A 22,463-nucleotide genomic window follows, 5' to 3' on the forward strand; every position below is an offset into this window, starting at 1 on the left:
CCTGATTTTCATTAGATATAAAATGGAGATAATTCATAAAATTACCTAGCATTACCATCCACTCCTCAGTTGCAAAAGGTTTTAAAATAGCAAACAACCCAACATTAAACTTTTTATTTAGCTTCTTTAACCTTCCTCTATACTTGCCCAACCCCCTAATATTCTAGAAAAGAATTGTATCAGTTATAAATTTAATTTATGCGGTCGAATAAGGACCCTCTAATATGGAAACCAAAGACTAATGACGGTATAATAGAAATTGGTACCGACGTGGATAAAGGGGTAAAGAAGGTGGTGCAAGAAGTAGGACCCAGTAATGTGCATATGACGAAGCAGATCAATGACAGGAGCCCTGAAATAGCGGAAATTCCTGTGGTTCAAGGAAAATGGGATTATGCAAGGCAAAACTCTAATATATCACAGAGAGGACTGGAAAATAATGGGAATGAATGTTCAACAAAGAGTAATGAAGGGGAGTGTGAGGAAATCGGGTTTGATGATGATCCTCGAGTTTCAAATGATGAACCTATATCTCAAGAGGAAGTAGATCATGTGGATAGTTTTAAACTGATTGAAGGTGGGGACCAAAGTTTGCATTAAGAGGAATTGGCTCAGGGTTATTCATCCAAGAGGGAGGAAGGTGAAATATCAATTTTAAAGGGTAAAGAAAAAAAATGTATGAGTCTGATACAGGGCAGGGATGGATTTCCGTAAAAAATTCTATACTTTCTTATGCCTTTACCATTTTTCAAAATCCTAAAATTGCAGAGTAATATTTTTACAAAGTTTCAAGAAATCAACTCAATTGAGAGAATAAAAACTAGAGTAGATACTACTCCATTAATTCAAAATGTTCTCAAAGATATAAAAAATTAAGCATGGAGTGTCCCAAAAGGATCTGGGAATTTGTTTCTTACTATATTTATCAGGAAACAAAACTTGAGAGTATTATTCATAAAATTCGAAGGCTATCCTTATGCTTGGAGGAATACTAATTTTGAAGAAAATTTAGCCACGAATTAGGCATTGCCCATTAAAGATTTAAAGATTGAAGAACATAAGCTCAATTGATTTTATTGAATTCACACCGGAGAGATGACCCACTGTGAAAAGAATAGATAAATCAAGCACTAAATTTGAGAAGAGAAATACTATATTTATAATAGTGCCTCTTAAGAATCGGTCTAAACTTAAGACTTGATCTCTACCAAAATTATGAGGGTTCAAGTCCTTGGAGGTTTCAATTTTATATTTGAGATAATACATTTGTGTTAAGTAGAGAAGAGTGGTGGGACGAACCACTATTCTGATGAATTAATCAAGTGTTCAAAGAATTTGAGACACCATCTTTTCTTTTAAAAAATATGTAGACATTATATTTATAATGGATTGAATTTTTGGGTTCAAAGTTAAATTTTATTTTGGTATAATACTATTATATACGCAGCATCAACATCATATATATATATATATATATATATGTTCTCCCATGCTAGCCATTGTTAAAAGAAAAAGGGAATTGAAATCATCTGAATTCTTCGGAACAGTCATATATCTTATAAAATTAGTTATCGTCTCTCAAACATTTTAGAATGAACGGAGAGCAGCCATGCATGCATAACGTAAAAACGAAATGGCCGGATGAAATAAGCTTTTTTGGAAACCTATCTTTTATATATATATATATATATATATATATATATATATATAAGAGGTTTATTTTTTCGTACGGGCACTCTTCTTCATCATCATCCATCCCATGTATTTAGGAACACATTTATTAATTTATACATATGTACTTCACCTTGTATTTTAGTAGACCATGAGTTAAAAGAGTAAAATCTCTTTTTGATGATTCTCTCTCTCTCTCTCTAGCCCCTATATAAGACCAGTCCTCCATTTCTCTCAGTCTCTCTCTCTCTCTCTCTCTCTCCCTCTCTCTGAATCTGAGAGACGAATCTCAGTTGAAGAAAATTTAGAGATCAAAGAGCTTTCTTTCGATCAATGGGGATTGCAGATGCGACGGCGGAAGAGGAAGGGCGCGCAAACAAGGTCATAAAGCGTCTGCGTATATTCTCCTCGGTGGCTTTGAAGCTGGGGGATGACAAGTTCCCCAGTCGGTGCCTCGAACTGAACTCTGAAAACGATTCACCTGACTCCAAAACCAACAAGCTATCGTCCGGGGCTCACCATCGGGTCGATCATGACTTCGAGAAGCCGAGGGCTGAGAATATTGGCTGCGACTTTAATGGAATCGAAGCGGTGAGAACGACGCTGTTGGATAAGTTGAAGGTTAATTTCGGGAGAGAATGGGAAGCGGTCACGGCGGAGTCGTCGTCGTTTGCTCCCACCGCCAAGCCGTGGAATCTGAGGGCGAGGAAAGTTGAGCGCAAGGCGACGATCGACGGCGACAAAGCGAAATTCACGATACCGCTTTCACGGCAGGAGGTGGAGGAGGATTATTTGGCGATGTTGGGACACAAACCCCCGCGTAGGCCCAAGAAGCGAGCCAAGGCGGTCCAGAAGGAAATAGACGTAAGTTTCTTCCTTTAGCCGCCGTTTGGTTCTCAAGAAAACCCACATTATGAATTCAAAATAAACAAACAGGAAAGTTGGGTTCATCTTCTGCTTTTTGGTTTGTTTGATTGAATCTGGTTTTCCCGAATCATTTGTTTATAGATCTCTAGCTTTGCATGATGCATTAATTTCTTTGCACGCAGGCTCTTTTTCCAGGCTCAACGTTAACTGGAATTACAGCCCACAGATACAAAGTTCCTGGGCGTAGAGGATAGGTGATTACTCCATCCGCATGTTCTTGCTGATCCCAAATTTTCTTTTTTTCCCATTAATTAGTTTTGATTAATTCCGTCTTTAATTTATCTGATTGTTTGTTCTCTTGATTCTTATTTTTGCAGGGGTAGCAGTGGGATCCGGCCAGTTTAAATTAGTGCATTTGTGATTTGGGAATTGCATGTACAGAAAATATTGAATTTTCCAGGAAAATTGTGTTTCTCCTCGGCCACTAGGTTTAGGGCATGGGATGGAAAGATAGTCGTTGGATAGTGCCAAACTGGGCTATCATTTTATCCTATTTGAATTATTGTAACCATTTTTTAAATTAGTTTGAACCGTGTTTATCTTCGAATTTCCGGGAAAATGCACGTGGCTTCTGTCATCTATTAAAGGGTGCTTATGTTATAAAAGGAGTGGAGCAAAAATAAAAAATGGTCTTATGGTTGAAAATATTCTTAATTAATATATATAATTTCTTCTTTTACTTGGAAAATATATATACTAAATCACAATTCACTAATTTTGTTGACTCATTCAAAAAAAATTAATCTGTTTTTACATGCAGCAACTTACAACTCACTCCAATGGAAAAACTATAGAGGGGACCCGTCCCTCTATATATCTGAATGTTTGTTTCCTAAATTATAAACATATTAGAAATGAGTTCCCCCTTTTATCTGTATGCTATTAATGAATGTAGGATCATTTTGTCATATATTTTCTCACATAACTTTTATTTGTTTAAAAAAAGTCACTAATTATCTAAATTAGACCATATTTTATTTAATCAATGTTCATTAGTTTTACAAAAAAAAAAAAAAAGATACTTATATTTTGATTATATATATTTATATATGTTATTTCAAAGATCTAATTTTTATTTACGTTAAGTAGAATAATCGTTTTTACAAATTATGGTCTTATGTTATGCAATGCAACTCCACCTACGATGCATTTAATATCGTAATCTTTTCACACACAATTGGTCTCAAGCGGTAAAGGAGGACGGTTGCATTAGGTAACTGACAGCCAACGTAAAAAATTTTAGATCACTATGATACGACTACTCCAAATTGAAGGTATTTGGTTGTCCAACTTATGTACTCTTGCTATGGATTTGAAAATCTAGTGACTTATGCTTTCGTTTCAAGTTGCAAGGATTCAACTACTTTTTAAAAGGCAGTGCACGACAAAGAGAAAAGTAGGTGGATGGGCACTATGATTGAGGAAGTCGAGTCACTGTATAAGAATTAGACTTGAAATTTAGTGGAGCTTTTAGATGGGAAGAGGGGGATAGGTTGCAAATGGATATATAGGAAGGAATGAGATAAATTCGAGGCACGGTAAGTTGCAAAGGGGTTCTCAAAAAAGAAAAGAGTAGATTATGATGGGATCTTCTCGCTAGTGATTCAACACACTTCCATCAGGGTAGTGCTGAGATTAGTGACTCATTATGACCTAAATTTTGAACAAATGGATGTGAAGACAATATTTGTCCATGGTGACTTAGAGGAGCAGATCTATATGGCACAACCAGAAGGATTTAGTCAACCTGGGCAAGAACACTTAGTTTGCAAACTAAAAAGGTCTCTATATGAGCTGAAATAGTCTCTCAGGCAATGGTAAAAATGGTTTGATTCTTATATGATCCAGATAGGCTATATGAGGCGTGAGTATGATTGTTGTGTGTATGTGAAAGACCTTGACAATGGTTCTCTTATTTTCTTATTGCAGTATGTTGATGACATGCTAATAGTTACGAAGAACATAACTAAGGTAAATCAATTGAAGATTTGAATATGTTGCATAAAGAGTTTGACATGAAGGATCTTGGGGCAACCAAGAAGATACTTGGGATGGAGATTCACCAGGACAAAGTTGTAGGGAGGTTGTGGTTATCCTATGGTGATTATGTGGAGAAGGTGTTGTAAAGGTTCAACATGGTTGATGCTAAATCGGTATGTATAATGGCCTCTAGCGAGTCACTTTAAATTGTCTACCACTGAATGCCCAACGAGCGATGATGAAATCCGAAACATGTCATAGGTCCCCTATGCTAGCGTTATAGGGAGTTTAACATATGTCATGATGTGTATAAGATCCGACTTGGGACATGCAATAAGTGTGGTGAGTAAGTTTCTCTCTAATTTAGGTAGACAATACTGGGAAGCTATCAAATAGATTTTCAGAAACTTATCGAGTACTTCTAACTATGGTATCATATTCGGCAAGCAATAGGATAGTCAATCAGTTGTGGGGTTTGTTGATGCTGATTATGTAGGGGACATGGATGACAGAAGGTCTACAACGAGTTATGTATTCACCCTTGTGGGAGGGCTTATTTGTTGGAGGTCCATGGTACAATCCCTGGTGGCATTGTCTACAACTATGTCTGAATATATGGCAGTTGTCGAAACTGCAAAGGAAACCCTATGGCAACTGTTTTAGTCAAGGACCTGGATATACAACAAGGTGGAGTTGTGGTGCATTGTGATAGTTAGAGTGCCATCTATTTGGAGAAGAATCAAGTGTATCATGTTAGAACCAAAGATATTGATGTAAGGTTCCATAGGGTCAGGGAATTAATTTCTTCAAGTGAACTTATACTTGAGAAAGTTTATACATATGAGAACACAATAGATAACTTGACAAAGCCGGTTACCATTGAAAAGTCCAAGCATTGCTTGGACTTGCTTCATGTCTCCAAGTTCTAGAAGGGAGATGGTCACCAACTTAACATCCCAAGATCAAGGTAGAGCAACGAATTATGTTTTCGGGTTCTCCTAAGGGGCGTATACTTGCCAAGGTGGATATTGTCATGATATGTGACTCATATACTTGATGGTGTGAATTTAGGTGTAATCCCAAGAGAAGGGGTGAATTGGGTATTTAAAAATTTTTGGTCTTTAAATCCTAATTTCGAAAACCACAACATCACAAGCACAAGCTAGATGACTTTATCAAATAATCAATATTACCTAATTACTCACAATCGTAATGAATATTCAATTCATACACAATAAGCTAATAATTAAACGTAAGCGGAAAATTAAATGAGTTAAGGGAAAAAAGATGCAAACACAATTTCTACAAGGTTCGACCAACCCGACCTACGTCCTCGCCTTGGGGAAACTACCCAAGGATTCCACTATACCACTCCTTAACTTAGGACAGAGCTTCTCGTTTCAATCCGCTACATACAAGAGACACAACTTCCTCCTACTTAGCTGCTTAAAAGAGGCACAACTTTCTCGTCCTAATTCACAAACCGAATCGTTAATACAAATAACAAATAAATATTTTTGGATAAACTCAGATTGCTTCTTAACAAGCTAATGAGTACAATAAATTCTTAAGCACTCTCACAAAATTTAATATGAAGTTCAATGGATTGTATGTGATGTGTTCAATAAAATCTTTTGCAATAACAAATGTATGATCTTTGTATAGAAATATGTATGATACGTTTGTTCCAAAGATCTAAACCAAATATGATCATATCTTTGTATATAAAAAATATTTATATGATAAGTTTGCTCCAAAGATCTAAACCCTATTTAGTATTTCTCCAGAAAAGATTTCTCAAAACTATATACTTTGGAGATTTTGGGGTTTGCTCTCAAATAGTTTTTGTAATAACGAAATAAGATGAAATATTTGAATAAAATATAAATGTGAATAGTTTCAAAGATTCAAACTTTAGCAAAACTTTTTCCCAAGTAAAATTTTCAAGTGATGGATAGATGAAGAACAGGGGTTTTTCTTCTTGATAAAATGTAAGATATAAGAGTATGAGAGAGGAAAAAAAGTTCTGATATAAAAAATTAAATGTGCAAAGAAACTCCTTATTTATGAAACTGCAATACCCAGGGATTGCTTGCAAGATATGTATGTGAATGCCCTTTGGAAACTGAGATAATTGCCCAAAGATGTCTAAATGCAATGAGCGTTGGTAAAAAGGTATAAAACTAGGTTTTAGGGTTGATATATATAGGCATCCTCGACATCTAGACGCTCCCCAACTGTTGGATTATTAAAGAGGTATTTTACTTTAAAGGTTTTCCCCTTCAGTGCTGGAGCTTCAGTTCGCGCGACGTACTCATTGATGAGTGGACACATTCGTCAACGAGTGTTTTTTACTCATTCATCGATGATACAGGGGGATTAGTCAATGAGTTGTCTGTTTGAGATTTTTGGGGTCTCGGTATTTTTTCATCCATGAGTGCCCTTCATGCATTTGTCGACAAGGCCAAGGGACTAGTCGACAAGTGCACCAGATTCTCAGCCAAATCCATCATAGGTTGAATGCATATGAATATTTCATGAAAAGCATGCATCCTAAGATTAGTCTATTGGTCCTTTTTGAGCTTCCAACTATATCATGTGATCATGCATATACAAGTATAATCTAAAACAATACAATTGAAATAAAACTACATCTTCAATCATTTGTTTTTGACCTCTCTTATGGAATCAGCCAAGGTATGTGAGCTTTATGTTCCTTAAGACTTCCATTTTTCCTTTACCATGTCTGCGTGCTTAAAGTATAAGCATGTTCAAGTACTAACGCACAGATGAGATATTTGTATTTTCTCATTATCAAAAGGAGATCGGACTCAAAAAGTCAACATTCTCTCCCTTTTTGACGATGACAAATACTAAAGTAAAATGCATAAATTCAAAATAGATATTATAATTCAATCATATCCATAGAGAAGATAATGAGATATTTCAAGTTGAGAATTTTAATTTCAACTCAATATGCATCTAGATTTAGCAATAAAGCATATACACATATATGATTTTAAATTCAAAGCTCGTTTAAAAAACGCAAGGAGTATATCATTTTGCTCAACAATCCTCTCCCCCTTTTGGCATTGGTAAAAGGGTTAAGTATAAAACAAAAACTTCTTAACCTTAAAAAGAAAACTCCCCCTTTCTGAAATAGTTTTTATTTTAGCTCAGAAAAACTTTTCCCCTTTTTGGCATTTAAGCTCATACAAATAGTATAATTGACCATTAAAAAATTAAAATGACATGATAAACACAGTTGGATCAAAAATATATACAAACAATTTCAATATTAAAAAAATTATATAATAAGACCCGTTAAAAATTAGAATTTAAAACATATGGCATATGATAGCAAAATAGTAGGTTTGAACACAATTTCCATCTAACTAGTTCGCATGCATTGTTATGTGTATTAACTGCATCAGTTATGCAATTCAAACACACACACACATACACACACACACATATATATATATATATATATATAAAGAATAAGGCAAGAGAAGGAAGAATTTTAGTGGAAAAATAGTCCTCGTCATAAAAATTGATTTGAAAAAATTTCCCTTCGATATTTATCAATTAGTACTAGGGATAATACTTGCTGAAACAGAGACTAGAATTCAAAGCTTAAACAAGCAAACATCTTTCTAGTTACACATTAAAGTAAATTCTGAAAAGAAATGTAACTTGGAGTAACCATACATATCCTAATTATATCAATGCATTTTAAAACAAGATTGTATGGTTAACTCAATGAACTTGTGGCAAAGCAACAAGATCATCATAATTAAGTACATGTCACAGAAAGTTCAGTGCACATCTAAGCATAAAAAGATTAGTGAGCATAATAAGAGATGCTTCCCCTATGAGTTTGGATACTTTCTTAAATGAAATGAAATCCAAAGATTAATTTCACTAATAGTTCCAAGTCGTATAAGCAATCATTTTAAAATATCTTAGACCGACTATATTGAATATTTATCAATTATATTATGATCAGTACAGTCGTCCCTATAGGCCACAATTGCATTAATTAATAGATATTAAGACATACAATGATGTTCATAATCAAGAACAATCCATATTTGAACATAGGGCTATAATAGGAGGATGTGATGTTCAGAGTTTTCTGGATAGCCTCAGTAACCAAAAGTGAAGTGATGCAAATGAGTCCTTTATGTTCTTACTTCAAGGAATGGAGCTCAGCTCTCTTGAATATGCGATGATTGTGTAAAGATGAAATTTTAATATTCATTTACTTTTCACTCATCCTTTAAAAAATTATTTAATTTAATCTATCATAATCATCTTAACACATGGTTTTATTTTGGAAAAAAAATTTAATGAAATTTCGGTAGCATGTCATCTGTAAATTTGACATTTTTCTCATAAAACATGTACTTAAAATATGGTTGTATTCAACAATTAGATCATTTCAAACATCCAGCAACCTAATTCCACTATCAGCATGCAATTCACATCACTGCATCAGCCATGTAGGTGGCTTTCCAAATTAAGCATCCAATCAGGTAGCTCCACTAACAAATCATAAACTATCCATCAAGGAAATTTAATCATTTTTAATCCATTGTAGATAGTAATTTGCAAAGTAATTTTCATAAAGGCATATGACAATGATCATGAGAGCATTTAATAGAGTTAAAATTTAAAGAGAAATGCTCTCCCTCAGTTATGCACTATTGCTTTCTTATGCCTTTACCATTTTTCAAAATCCTAAAATTGCAGAGTGATATTTTTACAAAGTTTCAAGAAATCAACTCAATTAAGAGAATAAAAACCAGAGTAGATACTACTCCATTAATACAAAATGTTCTTAAAGATTTAAAAAATGAAGCATGGAGTGTCCCAAAAGGATCCGTGATTTTGTTTCTTACCATATTTATTAGAAAACAACAGTTGAGATTATTATTCATAAGATTCTAAGACTTCTTTAAGCTTGGAAGAATACTAATTTTGAAGAAAATCCAGCCACAAATTAGGCATTGCCCATTAAAGATTTAAAGATTGAAGAACATGAGCTCAAATGATTCTATTGAATTCACACCGGAGAGATGACCCACAGTGAAAAGAATAGATAAGTCAAATACTAAATTTGAGAAGAGAAATATTATATTTATAATAGTGCCTCTTAAGGGTGGGTCTAAACTTAAGACTTGATCTCTACCTAAATTATGAGGGTTCAAGTCCTTGGAGGTTTCAATTTTATATTTGAGATAATACATTTGTGTTAAGTAGAGAAGGGTAGTGGGACGAACCACTATTTCGATGAATTAATCAAGTGTTCGAAGAATTTGAGATACCATCTTTTCTTTAAAAAAAATATGTATATATTATATTTATAATCGATTGAATTTTTGGGTTCAAAGTTAAATTTTATTTTGGTATAATACTATTATATACGCAGCATCAACATCATATATATATATATATATATATATATATATATATATATGTTCTCCCATGCATGCCATTGTTAAAAGAAAAAGGGAATTGAAATCATCTGAATTCTTCGGAATAGTCATATATCTTATCAAATTAGTTATCGACTCTCAAACTTTTTAGAATGAACGGAGAGCAGCCATGCATGCATAACGTGAAAACGGAATGGCCGGATGAAATAAGCTTTTTTGGAAACCTATCTTATATATATATATATATATATATATATAGGAGGTTTATTTTTTCATACGGGCACTCTTCTTCATCATCATCCATCCCATGTATTTAGGAATTCATTTATTAATTTATACATATGTACTTCACCTTATTTTTTAGTAGACATTGAGTTAAAAGAGTAAAATCTCTTTTTGATGATTCTCTCTCTCTCTCTAGCCCCCATATAAGGAGGTCTTCTTCACCAGTCCTCCATTTCTCTCAGTCTCTCTCTCTCTCTCTCTCTCTCTCTCTCTCTCTCTGAATCTGAAAGACGAATCTCAGTTGAAGAAAATTTAGAGATCAAAGAGCTTTCTTTCGATCAAATGGGGATTGCGGATGCGACGGCGGAAGAGGAAGGGCGCGCAAACAAGGTCATAAAGCGTCTGCGTATATTCTCCTCGGTGGCTTTGAAGCTGGGGGATGACAAGTTCCCCAGCCGGTGCCTCGAACTGAACTCTGAAAACGATTCACCTGACTCCAAAACCAACAAGCTGTCGTCCGGGGCTCACCATCGGGTCGATCATGATTTCGAGAAGCCGAGGGCTGAGAATATTGGCGGCGACTTTAATGGAATCGAAGCGGTGAGAACGACGCTGTTGGATAAGTTGAAGGTTAATTTCGGGAGAGAATGGGAAGCGGTCACGGCGGAGTCGTCGTCGTTTGCTCCCACCGCCAAGCCGTGGAATCTGAGGGCGAGGAAAGTTGAGCGCAAGGCGACGATCGACGGTGACAAAGCGAAATTCACGATACCGCTTTCACGGCAGGAGGTGGAGGAGGATTATTTGGCGATGTTGGGACACAAACCCCCGCGTAGGCCCAAGAAGCGAGCCAAGGCGGTCCAGAAGGAAATAGACGTAAGTTTCTTCCTTTAGCCGCCGTTTGGTTCTCAAGAAAACCCACATTATGAATTCAAAATAAACAAACAGGAAAGTTGGGTTCATCTTCTGCTTTTTGGTTTGTTTGATTGAATCTGGTTTTCCCGAATCATTTGTTTATAGATCTCTAGCTTTGCATGATGCATTAATTTCTTTGCACGCAGGCTCTTTTTCCAGGCTCAACGTTAACTGGAATTACAGCCCACAGATACAAAGTTCCTGGGCGGAGAGGATAGGTGATTACTCCATCCGCATGTTCTTGCTGATCCCAAATTTTCTTTTTTTCCCATTAATTAGTTTTGATTAATTCCGTCTTTAATTTATCTGATTGTTTGTTCTCTTGATTCTTATTTTTGCAGGGGTAGCAGTGGGATCCGGCCAGTTTAAATTAGTGCATTTGTGATTTGGGAATTGCATGTACAGAAAATATTGAATTTTCCAGGAAAATTGTGTTTCTCCTCGGCCACTAGGTTTAGGGCATGGGATGGAAAGATAGTCGTTGGATAGTGCCAAACTGGGCTAACATTTTATCCTATTTGAATTATTGTAACCATTTTTTAAATTAGTTTGAACCGTGTTTATCTTCGAATTTCCGGGAAAATGCACGTGGCTTCTGTCATCTATTAAAGGGTGCTTATGTTATAAAAGGAGTGGAGCAAAAATAAAAAATGGTCTTCTGGTTGAAAATATTCTTCATTAATATATATAATTTCTTCTTTTACTTGGAAAATATATATACTAAATCACAATTCACTAATTTTGTTGACTCATTCAAAAAAAATTAATCTGTTTTTACATGCAGCAACTTACAACTCACTCCAATGGAAAAACTATAGAGGGGACCCGTTCCTCGACATATCTGAATGTTTGTTTCCTAAATTATAAACATATTAGAAATGAGTTCCCCCTTTTATTTGTATGCTATTAATGAATGTAGGATCATTTTATCATATATTTTCTCACATAACTTTTATTTGTTTTAAAAAAGTCACTAATTATCTAAATTAGACCATATTTTATTTAATCAATGTTAAAAAAAAAAAAAAAGATACTTATATTTTGATTATATATATTTATATATGTTATTTCAAAGATCTAATTTTTATTTACGTTAAGTAGAATAATCGTTTTTACAAATCTAGTGACTTATGTACTCTTGCTATGGATTTGAAAATCTAGTGACTTATGCTTTCGTTTCAAGTTGCAAGGATTCAACTACTTTTTAAAAGGCAGTGCACGACAAAGAGAAAAGTAGGTGGATGGGCACTATGATTGAGGAAGTCGAGTCACTGTATAAGAATTAGACTTGAAATTTAGTGGAGCTTTTAGATGGGAAGAGGGGGATAGGTTGCAAATGGATATATAGGAAGGAATGAGATAAATTCGAGGCACGGTAAGTTGCAAAGGGGTTCTCAAAAAAGAAAAGAGTAGATTATGATGGGATCTTCTCGCTAGTGATTCAACACACTTCCATCAGGGTAGTGCTGAGATTAGTGACTCATTATGACCTAAATTTTGAACAAATGGATGTGAAGACAATATTTGTCCATGGTGACTTAGAGGAGCAGATCTATATGGCACAACCAGAAGGATTTAGTCAACCTGGGCAAGAACACTTAGTTTGCAAACTAAAAAGGTCTCTATATGAGCTGAAATAGTCTCTCAGGCAATGGTAAAAATGGTTTGATTCTTATATGATCCAGATAGGCTATATGAGGCGTGAGTATGATTGTTGTGTGTATGTGAAAGACCTTGACAATGGTTCTCTTATTTTCTTATTGCAGTATGTTGATGACATGCTAATAGTTACGAAGAACATAACTAAGGTAAATCAATTGAAGATTCGAATATATTGCATAAAGAGTTTGACATGAAGGATCTTGAGGCAACCAAGAAGATACTTGGGATGGAGATTCACCAGGACAAAGCTGTAGGGAGGTTGTGGTTATCCTAGGGTGATTATGTGGAGAAGGTGTTGGAAAGGTTCAACATGGTTGATGCTAAATCGGTATGTATAATGGCCTCTAGCGAGTCACCTTAAATTGTCTACCACTGAATGCCTAACGACCGATGGTGAAATCCGGGACATGTCATAGGTCGTCTATGCTAGCGTTATAGGGAGTTTAATATATGTCATGATGTGTATAAGATCCGACTTGGCACATTCAATAAGTGTGGTGAGTAAGTTTCTCTCTAATTTGGGTAGACAATACTGGGAAGCTATCAAATAGATTTTTAGATACTTATCGAGTACTTCTAACTATGGTATCATATTCGGCAAGCAATAGGATAGTCAATCAGCTGTGGGGTTTGTTGATGCTGATTATGTAGGGAACATGGATAACAGAAGGTCTACAACGAGTTATGTATTCACCCTTGTAGGAGGGCTTATTTTTTGGAGGTCCATGGTACAATCCCTGGTGGCATTGTCTACAACTAAGTCTGAATATATGGCAGTTGCCGAAACTGCAAAGGAAACCCTACGACAACTGGTTTAGTCAAGGACCTGGATATACAACAAGGTGGAGTTGTGGTGCATTGTGATAGTTAGAGTGCCATCTATTTGGAGAAGAATCAAGTGTATCATGTTAGAACCAAAGATATTGATGTAAGGTTCCATAGGGTCAGGGAATTAATTTCTTCAAGTGAACTTATACTTGAGAAAGTTTATACATATGAGAACACAATAGATATCCTGACAAAGCCGGTTACCACTGAAAAGTCCAAGCATTGCTTGGACTTGCTTCATGTCTCCAAGTTCTAGAAAGGAGATGGTCGCCAACTTAACGTCCCAAGATCAAGGTAGAGCAACGAATTATGTTTTCGGGTTCTCCTAAGGGGCGTATACTCACCAAGGTGGATATTGTTATGATATGTGACTCATATACTTGATGGTGTGAATTTAGGTGTAATCCCAAGAGAAGGGGTGAATTGGGTATTTAAAAATTTTTGGTCTTTAAATCCTAATTTCGAAAACCACAACTTCACAAGCACAAGCTAGATGACTTTATCAAATAATCAATATTACCCAATTACTCGCAATCGTAATGAATATTCAATTCATACACAATAAGTTAATAATTAAACGTAGAAGGAAATTTTAATGAGTTAAGGAAAAAGAGATGCAAACACAATTTCTACAAGGTTCGGCCAACCCGACCTACGTCCTCGCCTTGGGTAAACTACCCAAGGATTCCACTATATCACTCCTTAACTTAGGACAGAGCTTCTCGTTACAATCCACTACATACAAGAGACACAACTTCCTCCTACTCAGCTGCTTACAAGAGGCACAACTTTCTCGTCCTAATTAACAAACCGAATCGTTAATACAAATAACAAATGAATATTTTTGGATACACTCAGATTGCTTCTTAACAAGCTAATGAGTACAATAAATTCTTAAGCACTCTCACAAAATTTAATATGAAGTTCAATGGATTGTATGTGATGTGTTCAATAAAATCTTTTGCAATAACAAATGTATGATCTTTGTATAGAAATATGTATGATACGTTTGCTCCAAAGATCTAAACCAAATATATGATCATACCTTTGTATATAAAAAATATTTATATGATAAGTTTGCTCCAAAGATCTAAACCCTATTCAGTATTTCTCTAGAAAAGATTTCTCAAAACTATATAATTTGGAGATTTTAGGGTTTGCTCTCAAATAGTTTTTGTAATAACGAAATAAGATGAAATATTTGAATAAAATATAAATGTGAATACTTTCAAAGATTCAAACTTTAGCAAAACTTTTTCCCAAGTAAAATTTTCAAGTGATGGATAGATGAAGAACAGGAGTTTTTCTTCTTAATAAAATATAAGATATAAGAGTATGAAAGAGGAAAAAAAGTTTTGATATAAAGATTGAATGTGCAAAGAAAATCCTTATTTATCAAACCTCAATACCCAGGGATTGCTTGCAAGATATGTATGTGAATGCCCTTTGGAAACTGAGATAATTGCCCAAAGATGTCTAAATGCAATGAGCGTTGGTAAAAAGGTATAAAACTAGGTTTTAGGGTTGATATATATAGGCATCCTCGGCATCTAGACGCTCCCCAGCTGTTGGATTATTAAAGTGGTATTTTACTTTAAAGGTTTTCCCGTTCAGTGCAGGAGCGTCAGTTTACGCAACATACTCGTCGATGAGTGGACACATTCATCAACGAGTGTTCTTTACTCATTCGTTGATGATACTAGGGGATTAGTCGATGAGTTGTCTATCTGAGATTTTTGGGGTCTCGGTATTTTTTCATCCATGAGTACCCTTCATGCATTTGTCAACAAGGCCAAGGGACTAGTCGACAAGTGCACCAGATTCTCAGCCAAATCCATCATAGGTTGAATGCATATGAATATTTCATGAAAAGCATGCATCCTAAGATTAGTCTATTGGTCCTTTTTGAGCTTCCAACTATATCATGTGATCATGCATATACAAGTATAATCTAAAACAATACAATTGAAATAAAACTACATCTTCAATCATTTGCTTTTGACCTCTCTTATGGAATTAGCCAAGGTATGTGAGCTTTATGTTCCTTAAGACTTCCATTTTTCCTTTACCATGTCTGCGTGCTTAAAGTATAAGCATGTTCAAGTACTAATGCACAGATGAGATATTTGTGTTTTGTCATTATCAAAACGAGATCGGATTCAAAAAGTCAACATTCTCCCCATTTTTTACGATGACAAATACTAAAGTAAAATGCATAAATTCAAAATAGATATTATAATTCAATCATATCCATAGAGAAGATAATGAGATATTTCAAGTTGAGAATTTTAAGTTCAACTCAATATGCATCTAGATTTAGCAATAAAGTATATACACGTATATCATTTTAAATTTAAAGCTCGTTTAAAAAACGCAAGGAGTATATCATTTTGCACAACAATCCTCTCCCCCTTTTGGCATTGGTAAAAGGGTTAAGTATAAAACAAAAACTTCTTAACCTTAAAAAGAAAACTCCCCCTTTCTGAAATAGTTTTTATTTTAGCTCAGAAAAACTTTTCCCCTTTTTGGCATTTAAGCTCATACAAATAGTATAACTGACCATTAAAAAATTAAAATGACATGATAAACACAGTTGGATCAAAAATATATACAAACAATTTCAATATAAAAAAATTATATCATAAGACCCGTTAAAGATCAGAATTTAAAACATATGGCATATGATAGCAAAATAGTAGGTTTGAACACAATTTCCATCTAACTAGTTCGCATGCATTGTTATGTGTATTAACTGCATCAGTTATGCAATTCAAACACACACACACACACACACATATATATAAAGAATAAGGCAAGAGAAGGAAGAATTTTACTGGAAAAATAGTCCTCATCATAAAAATTGATTTGAAAAAATTTCCCTTCGATATTTATCAATTAGTACTAGGGATGATACTTGCTGAAACAGAGACTAGAATTCAAAGCTTAAACAAGCAAAAATCTTTCTAGTTACACATTTAAGTAAATTCTAAAAAGAAATATAACTAGGAGTAACCATACATATCCTAATTATATCAATGCATTTTAAAACAAGATTGTATGGTTAACTCAATGAACTTGTGGCAAAGCAATAAGATCATCTTAATTAAGTACATGTCACAGAAAGTTCAGTGCACATATAAGCATAAAAAGATTAGTGAGCATAATAAGAGATGCTTCCCCTATGAGTTTGAATACTTTCTTAAATGAAATGAAATCCTTATACTTATCAAAGATTAATTTCACTAATGGTTCCAAGTCGTATAAGCAATCATTTTAAAATATCTTAGACCGACTATATTGAATATCTATCAATTATATTATGATCAGTACAGTCGTCCCGATAGGCCACAAATGCATCAATTAATAGATATTAAGACATATAATGATGTTCATAATCAAGAACAATCCATATTTGAACATAGGGCTATAATAGGAGGATATGATGTTCAGAGTTTTCTGGATAGCCTCAGTAACCAAAAGTGAAATGATGCAAATGAGTCCTTTATGTTCTTACTTCAAGGAATGGAGCTCAGCTCTCTTGAATATGCAATGATTGCATAAAGATGAAATTTTAATATTCATTTACTTTTCACTCATCCTTTAAAAAATTATTTAATTTAATCTATCATAATCATCTTAACACATGGTTTTATTTTGGAAAAAAAATTTAATGAAATTTCGGTAGCATGTCATTTGTAAATTTGACATTTTTCTCATAAAACATCTACTTAAAATATGGTTGTATTCAACAATTAGATCATTTCAAACATCCAGCAACCTAATTCCACTATCAGCATGCAATTCACATCACTGCATTAGCCATGCAGGTGCCGTTCCAAATTAAGCATCTAATTAGGTAGCTCTACTAACAAATCATAAACTATCCATCAAGGAAAATTAATCATTTTTAATCCATTGTAGATAGTAATTTGCAAAGTAATTTTCATAAAGGCATATGACAATGATCATGAGAGCATTTAATAGAGTTAAAATTTAAAGAGAAATGCTCTCCCTCAGTTATGCACTATTGCTTTCTTATGCCTTTACCATTTTTCAAAATCCTAAAATTGCAGAGTGATATTTTTACAAAGTTTCAAGAAATCAACTCAATTAAGAGAATAAAAACCAGAGCAGATACTACTCCATTAATACAAAATGTTCTTAAAGATTTAAAAAATGAAGCATGGAGTGTCCCAAAAGGATCTGTGATTTTGTTTCTTACCATATTTATCAGAAAACAACAGTTGATATTATTATTCATAAGATTCTAAGACTTCTTTAAGCTTGGAGGAATACTAATTTTGAAGAAAATCCAGCCACGAATTAGGCATTGCCCATTAAAGATTTAAAGATTGAAGAACATAAGCTCAAATGATTCTATTGAATTCACACTGGAGAGATGACCCACTGTGAAAAGAATAGATAAATCAAACACTAAATTTGAGAAGAGAAATATTATATTTATAATAGTGCCTCTTGACTTGATCTCTACCTAAATTATAAGGGTTCAAGTCCATGGAGGTTTCAATTTTATATTTGAGATAATGCATTTATGTTAAGTAGAGAAGGGTAGTGGGACGAACCACTATTTTGATGAATTAATTAAGTGTTCGAAGAATTTGAGACACCATCTTTTCTTTTAAAAAAATATGTATATATTATATTTATAATGGACTGAATTTTTGGGTTCAAAGTTAAATTTCATAAGCAGCATCAGCATCATATATATATATATATATATATATATATATATGTTCTCCCATGCATGCCATTGTCAAAAGAAAAGGGGAATTGAAATCATCTGAATTCTTTGGAATAACCAACTATCTTATCAAATTAGTTATCGTCTCTCAAACTTTTCAGAATGAGCGGAGAGTAGCCATGCATGCATAACATGAAAACGGAATGGCCGGAGGAAATAAGCTTTTTTGAAAACCTATCTTATATATATATATCGGAGGATTATTTTTTCATACGGGCACTCTTCTTCATCATCATCAATCCCAAGTATGTAGGAACACATTTATTAATTTATACACATGTACTTCACTTTATTTTTTAGTAGACCATGAAAGATTAAAATCTCTTTTTGATGATTCTCTCTCTCTCTCTCTCTCTCTCTAGCCCCTATATGAGGAGGTCTTCTTCACCAGTCCTCCATTCTTTCAGTTTAACTCTCTCTTTCTCTCTCTAAATCTGAGAGACGAATCTCAGTTGAAGAAAATTTAGAGATCAAACAGCTTTCTTTCGATCAAATGGGGATTGCGGATGCGACGGCGGAAGAGGAAGGGCGCGCAAACAAGGTCATAAAGCGTCTGCGTATATTCTCCTCGGTGGCTTTGAAGCTGGGGGATGACAAGTTCCCCAGCTGGTGCCTCGAACTGAACTCTGAAAACGATTCACCTGACTCCAAAACCCACAAGCCATCGTCCGGGGCTCACCATCGGGTCGATCATGATTTCGAGAAACCGAGGGCTGAGAATATTGGCGGCGACTTTAATGGAATCGAAGCGGTGAGAACGATGTTGTTGGTCGATCGCCAAGAGCAGGTGGATAAGTTGAAGGTTAATTTCGGGAGAGAATGGGAAGCGGTCACGGCGGAGTCGTCGTCGTTTGCTCCAACCGCCAAAAAGTGGAATCTGAGGGCGAGGAAAGTTGCGCGCAAGGCGACGATCGACGGCGACGAAGCGAAATTCACGATACCGCTTTCACGGCAGGAGGTGGAGGAGGATTATTTGGCGATGTTGGGACACAAACCCCCGCGTAGGCCCAAGAAGCGAGCCAAGGCGGTCCAGAAGGAAATAGACGTAAGTTTCTTCCTTAGCCGCCGTTTGGTTCTCACGAAAACCCACATGATGAACTCAAAATAAACAAAAAGGAAAGTTAGGTTCATCTTCTGCTTTTTGGTTCGTTTGATTGAATCTGATTTTCCCGAATCATTTGTTTATAGATCTCTAGCTTTGCATGATGCATTAATTTCTTTGCACGCAGGCTCTTTTTCCAGGCTCAACGTTAACTGGAATTACTGCCCACAGATACAAAGTTCCTGGGCGTAGAGGATAGGTGATTACTCCATCCGCATGTTCTTGCTGATCCCAAATTTTCTTTTTTTCCCTTTAATTAGTTTTGATTAATTCCGTCTTTAATTTATCTGTTTGTTTGTTCTCTTGATTCTTATTTTTGTAGGGGTAGCAGTGGGATCCGGCCAGTTTAAATTAGTGCATTTGTGAATTGGGAATTGCATGTACAGAAAATATTGAATTTTCCAGGAAAATTGTGTTTCTCCTCGGCCACTTTGTTTAGGGCATGGGATGGAAAGATAGTCGTTGGATAGTGCCAAACTGGGCTATCATTTTATCCTGTTTGAATTATTGTAACCATTTTTTAAATTAGTTTAAGCCGTGTTTATCTTCGAATTTTTAGGAAAATGCACGTGGCTTCTGTTATCTATTAAAGGGTGCTTATGTTATAAAAGGAGAGGAGCAAAAATAACAAATAAAAAATAAAAAATAAAAAATGGTCCTCCAATTTTTTCTCTTTGAAAATATTATTAATTAATATATTATATCATTTTTGACGTTATATGGTACTCAAAAACATACCATTGTCACTTTGTATTAATTTCTATAAGTAAAAAGGTAAAAAAAACAAAAACACAAAAAAATGAGGGTAAATTTGTCATTTTATTAAAAAAAAATAAGTTAAAAAATAAATTTGGAGTGCAATTGTATTTTTTTTTAGAGGGCCAGTAATCATTTATATATGTTATTTCAATGATCTATTTTTTATTTACGTTAAATAGAATAATCTTTTTTACAAATTATTGTCTTATGTTATGCAATGCAACTCCACCTATGGCACTTAATATCATAATCTTTTCACACACAACTGGTCCCAACCCCTGATAAAGGAGGAGGGTTACATTAGGTAGCCGACAACCAACATAAAAATCTTTAGATCACTGTGATATGATTCTTTACTGAATATTCATTGGGGCGTCCCCTATGAGTGATGTGTTGCACTTGTACCACCCGAGTGTGGCAAAACGTGGGCAAGGGTGGGCTAGGTATTCACCTCGAAGCGATGCAATGTGTCGACGCCTAAGCACATTGTCAAATATGCGGAGGTTCTCACATCATTTTGAACGTGGGTGGGTCAAGAAGTTAGTATAGTAGCTTGAATTATAGGAACACTTACGGGACACGTAAAAGCGTGGAAATTGTGTACACAATGATTAGAAGATAAATTTATATAATTTATCTTCAAGAAACTAAGAGGGTGTGCGAGAAAACTAAGGAAATTGTTAAGTTAAGATTTAAACTTTAGTATACTGGAAAAGAAAAACATAAGAATGGGGTAGAAATTATTGTAGATAAAACATAAAAGATAGTGTTGTCGACGTAAATAGAGTAGGAGTTATAAATATTAAAATCAAAATGGTCTTTGGCCAAGAGATGATATTTCCTCAATTGAACTTATCATAAAATCTTAAGACACAGTTTTTGTAAGAATAGATATTATTATACAAGGCATATTAGGGACTGAGAAAATATTCACAGGAGATACATGGAGTATATCAATATGGAGACAAAAATAATTAGCTTGGAGAGATGATCTTTGACTTTAATATGTTATATGATCTTATTACAATTAATACATGCTTTAAGAAGATATAAAACACTTAATAACCTTCAAAAGTGGACAAAATAAAATTCAAATAGATTTCTTTCTTAATTAGGAGGTTAGATTGTTTATCATGTAAGGATTGTAAATTTATTCCAGATGAAAATTTAACCACACAACATAGAGCTTTAGCCTTAGATATATGTATTAAAAATGGACAACAAATGATAAAATAAATCTGTTTAAGAGAACTAGATCGTGGAACTTAAAGGGAGAAGAAATTATGAAATTTAAAGATAAAATGTTAAAATATGGTGATTGGACTATAGAGGATGGTGTAGACACAAACACTCCTTAGAGTAAGATAGCTTGCTCTATTAAAAATATAACGAAAGAGATTTTAACTAAGTCAAAAGGAAGATTTTCGAACAGAAAACAATGTTGGTGGTGAGATTTTATTTTTTTTAAAGAGGGGTGCAACACAAGTACTTCCCAAGAGATCACCCATCCTAGTACTACTCTCAGTCAAGCACGCTTAACTGCGGAGTTCTGATGAGACCTGGTGTATTAGTGCTGGTATGATCGCATTCTTTTTTAGTGGTGGGATCAAGATATTCAAAAAGCTGTAAAAAAAAAAAAATGGTATAAAACATGGGGAAAAAATGTAGAAACATGGATAACTTTGAAAAGTATAAAAAGGTGATAAAAGATGTAAAAATGGTTGTTAGAGAAATTAAACATACATCATTTAATAATTTGTGTTGCGGGATACAAAGTCGAAGGACCTTCGACAAACCTTCCAATCTCGATGCTTGAAAAAGAAAGAAATGAGAGTGGCTTTGAGGACTCGAGGTGTACCCCGGAGGATCGCTCTGATGCCTAAGTAAGAGACTACTTTAGAGAGGTTGTATGCATGGTAATGATGGGTTAGAATGAGATACCTTTGTCTATTGCTCTATTAGCAATACCCCCTTTCTAAAGTGGCGAGATTTGACCCTTGGGGGATTCACCATTATGGCACCCAACATAAATCACTCCGGCCATTACAACATTGGCGTGGATCACTATAGTCGTTATTAAGTTGGAACCGATTGCTCTGTCCATCAGTTGACTTGAGTGATGACCGCTCTCATCAATGCTGGGCATTAACTTCCTTTTAACTCAGTGGTTGATATATTTAAGGTGTATCAGTTG

At 34.7% G+C, this 22,463-nt stretch overlaps 3 protein-coding genes and 1 pseudogene across 3 annotated transcripts; 3 read left to right on the plus strand and 1 right to left on the minus strand.

Annotated features, from left to right (window-relative positions):
• The first annotated feature begins 2,004 nt into the window (after nucleotides 1–2,004).
• LOC131153714 (uncharacterized) lies at nucleotides 2,005–2,792 on the plus strand. The gene is made up of 2 exons (XM_058106163.1): nucleotides 2,005–2,535; nucleotides 2,721–2,792. The coding sequence occupies exons 1-2, from the start codon at nucleotides 2,005–2,007 to the stop codon at nucleotides 2,790–2,792; spliced, it is 603 nt and encodes a 200-aa protein (XP_057962146.1).
• A 7,794-nt stretch (nucleotides 2,793–10,586) lies between these two features.
• LOC131153715 (uncharacterized) lies at nucleotides 10,587–11,374 on the plus strand. The gene is made up of 2 exons (XM_058106164.1): nucleotides 10,587–11,117; nucleotides 11,303–11,374. The coding sequence occupies exons 1-2, from the start codon at nucleotides 10,587–10,589 to the stop codon at nucleotides 11,372–11,374; spliced, it is 603 nt and encodes a 200-aa protein (XP_057962147.1).
• Nucleotides 11,375–18,901: 7,527 nt separating this feature from the next.
• On the plus strand, nucleotides 18,902–19,709 carry LOC131153716 (uncharacterized). The gene is made up of 2 exons (XM_058106165.1): nucleotides 18,902–19,453; nucleotides 19,638–19,709. Exons 1-2 carry the CDS (start codon nucleotides 18,902–18,904, stop codon nucleotides 19,707–19,709), a joined length of 624 nt encoding a protein of 207 aa, XP_057962148.1.
• A 2,031-nt stretch (nucleotides 19,710–21,740) lies between these two features.
• Nucleotides 21,741–21,859, minus strand: LOC131154713 (5S ribosomal RNA; annotated as a pseudogene).
• Between the last annotated feature and the right edge of the window lie 604 nt (nucleotides 21,860–22,463).

Source organism: Malania oleifera, chromosome 4, assembly GCF_029873635.1.
Source record: "Malania oleifera isolate guangnan ecotype guangnan chromosome 4, ASM2987363v1, whole genome shotgun sequence".
In the NCBI taxonomy this organism is placed as follows: domain Eukaryota; kingdom Viridiplantae; phylum Streptophyta; class Magnoliopsida; order Santalales; family Ximeniaceae; genus Malania; species Malania oleifera.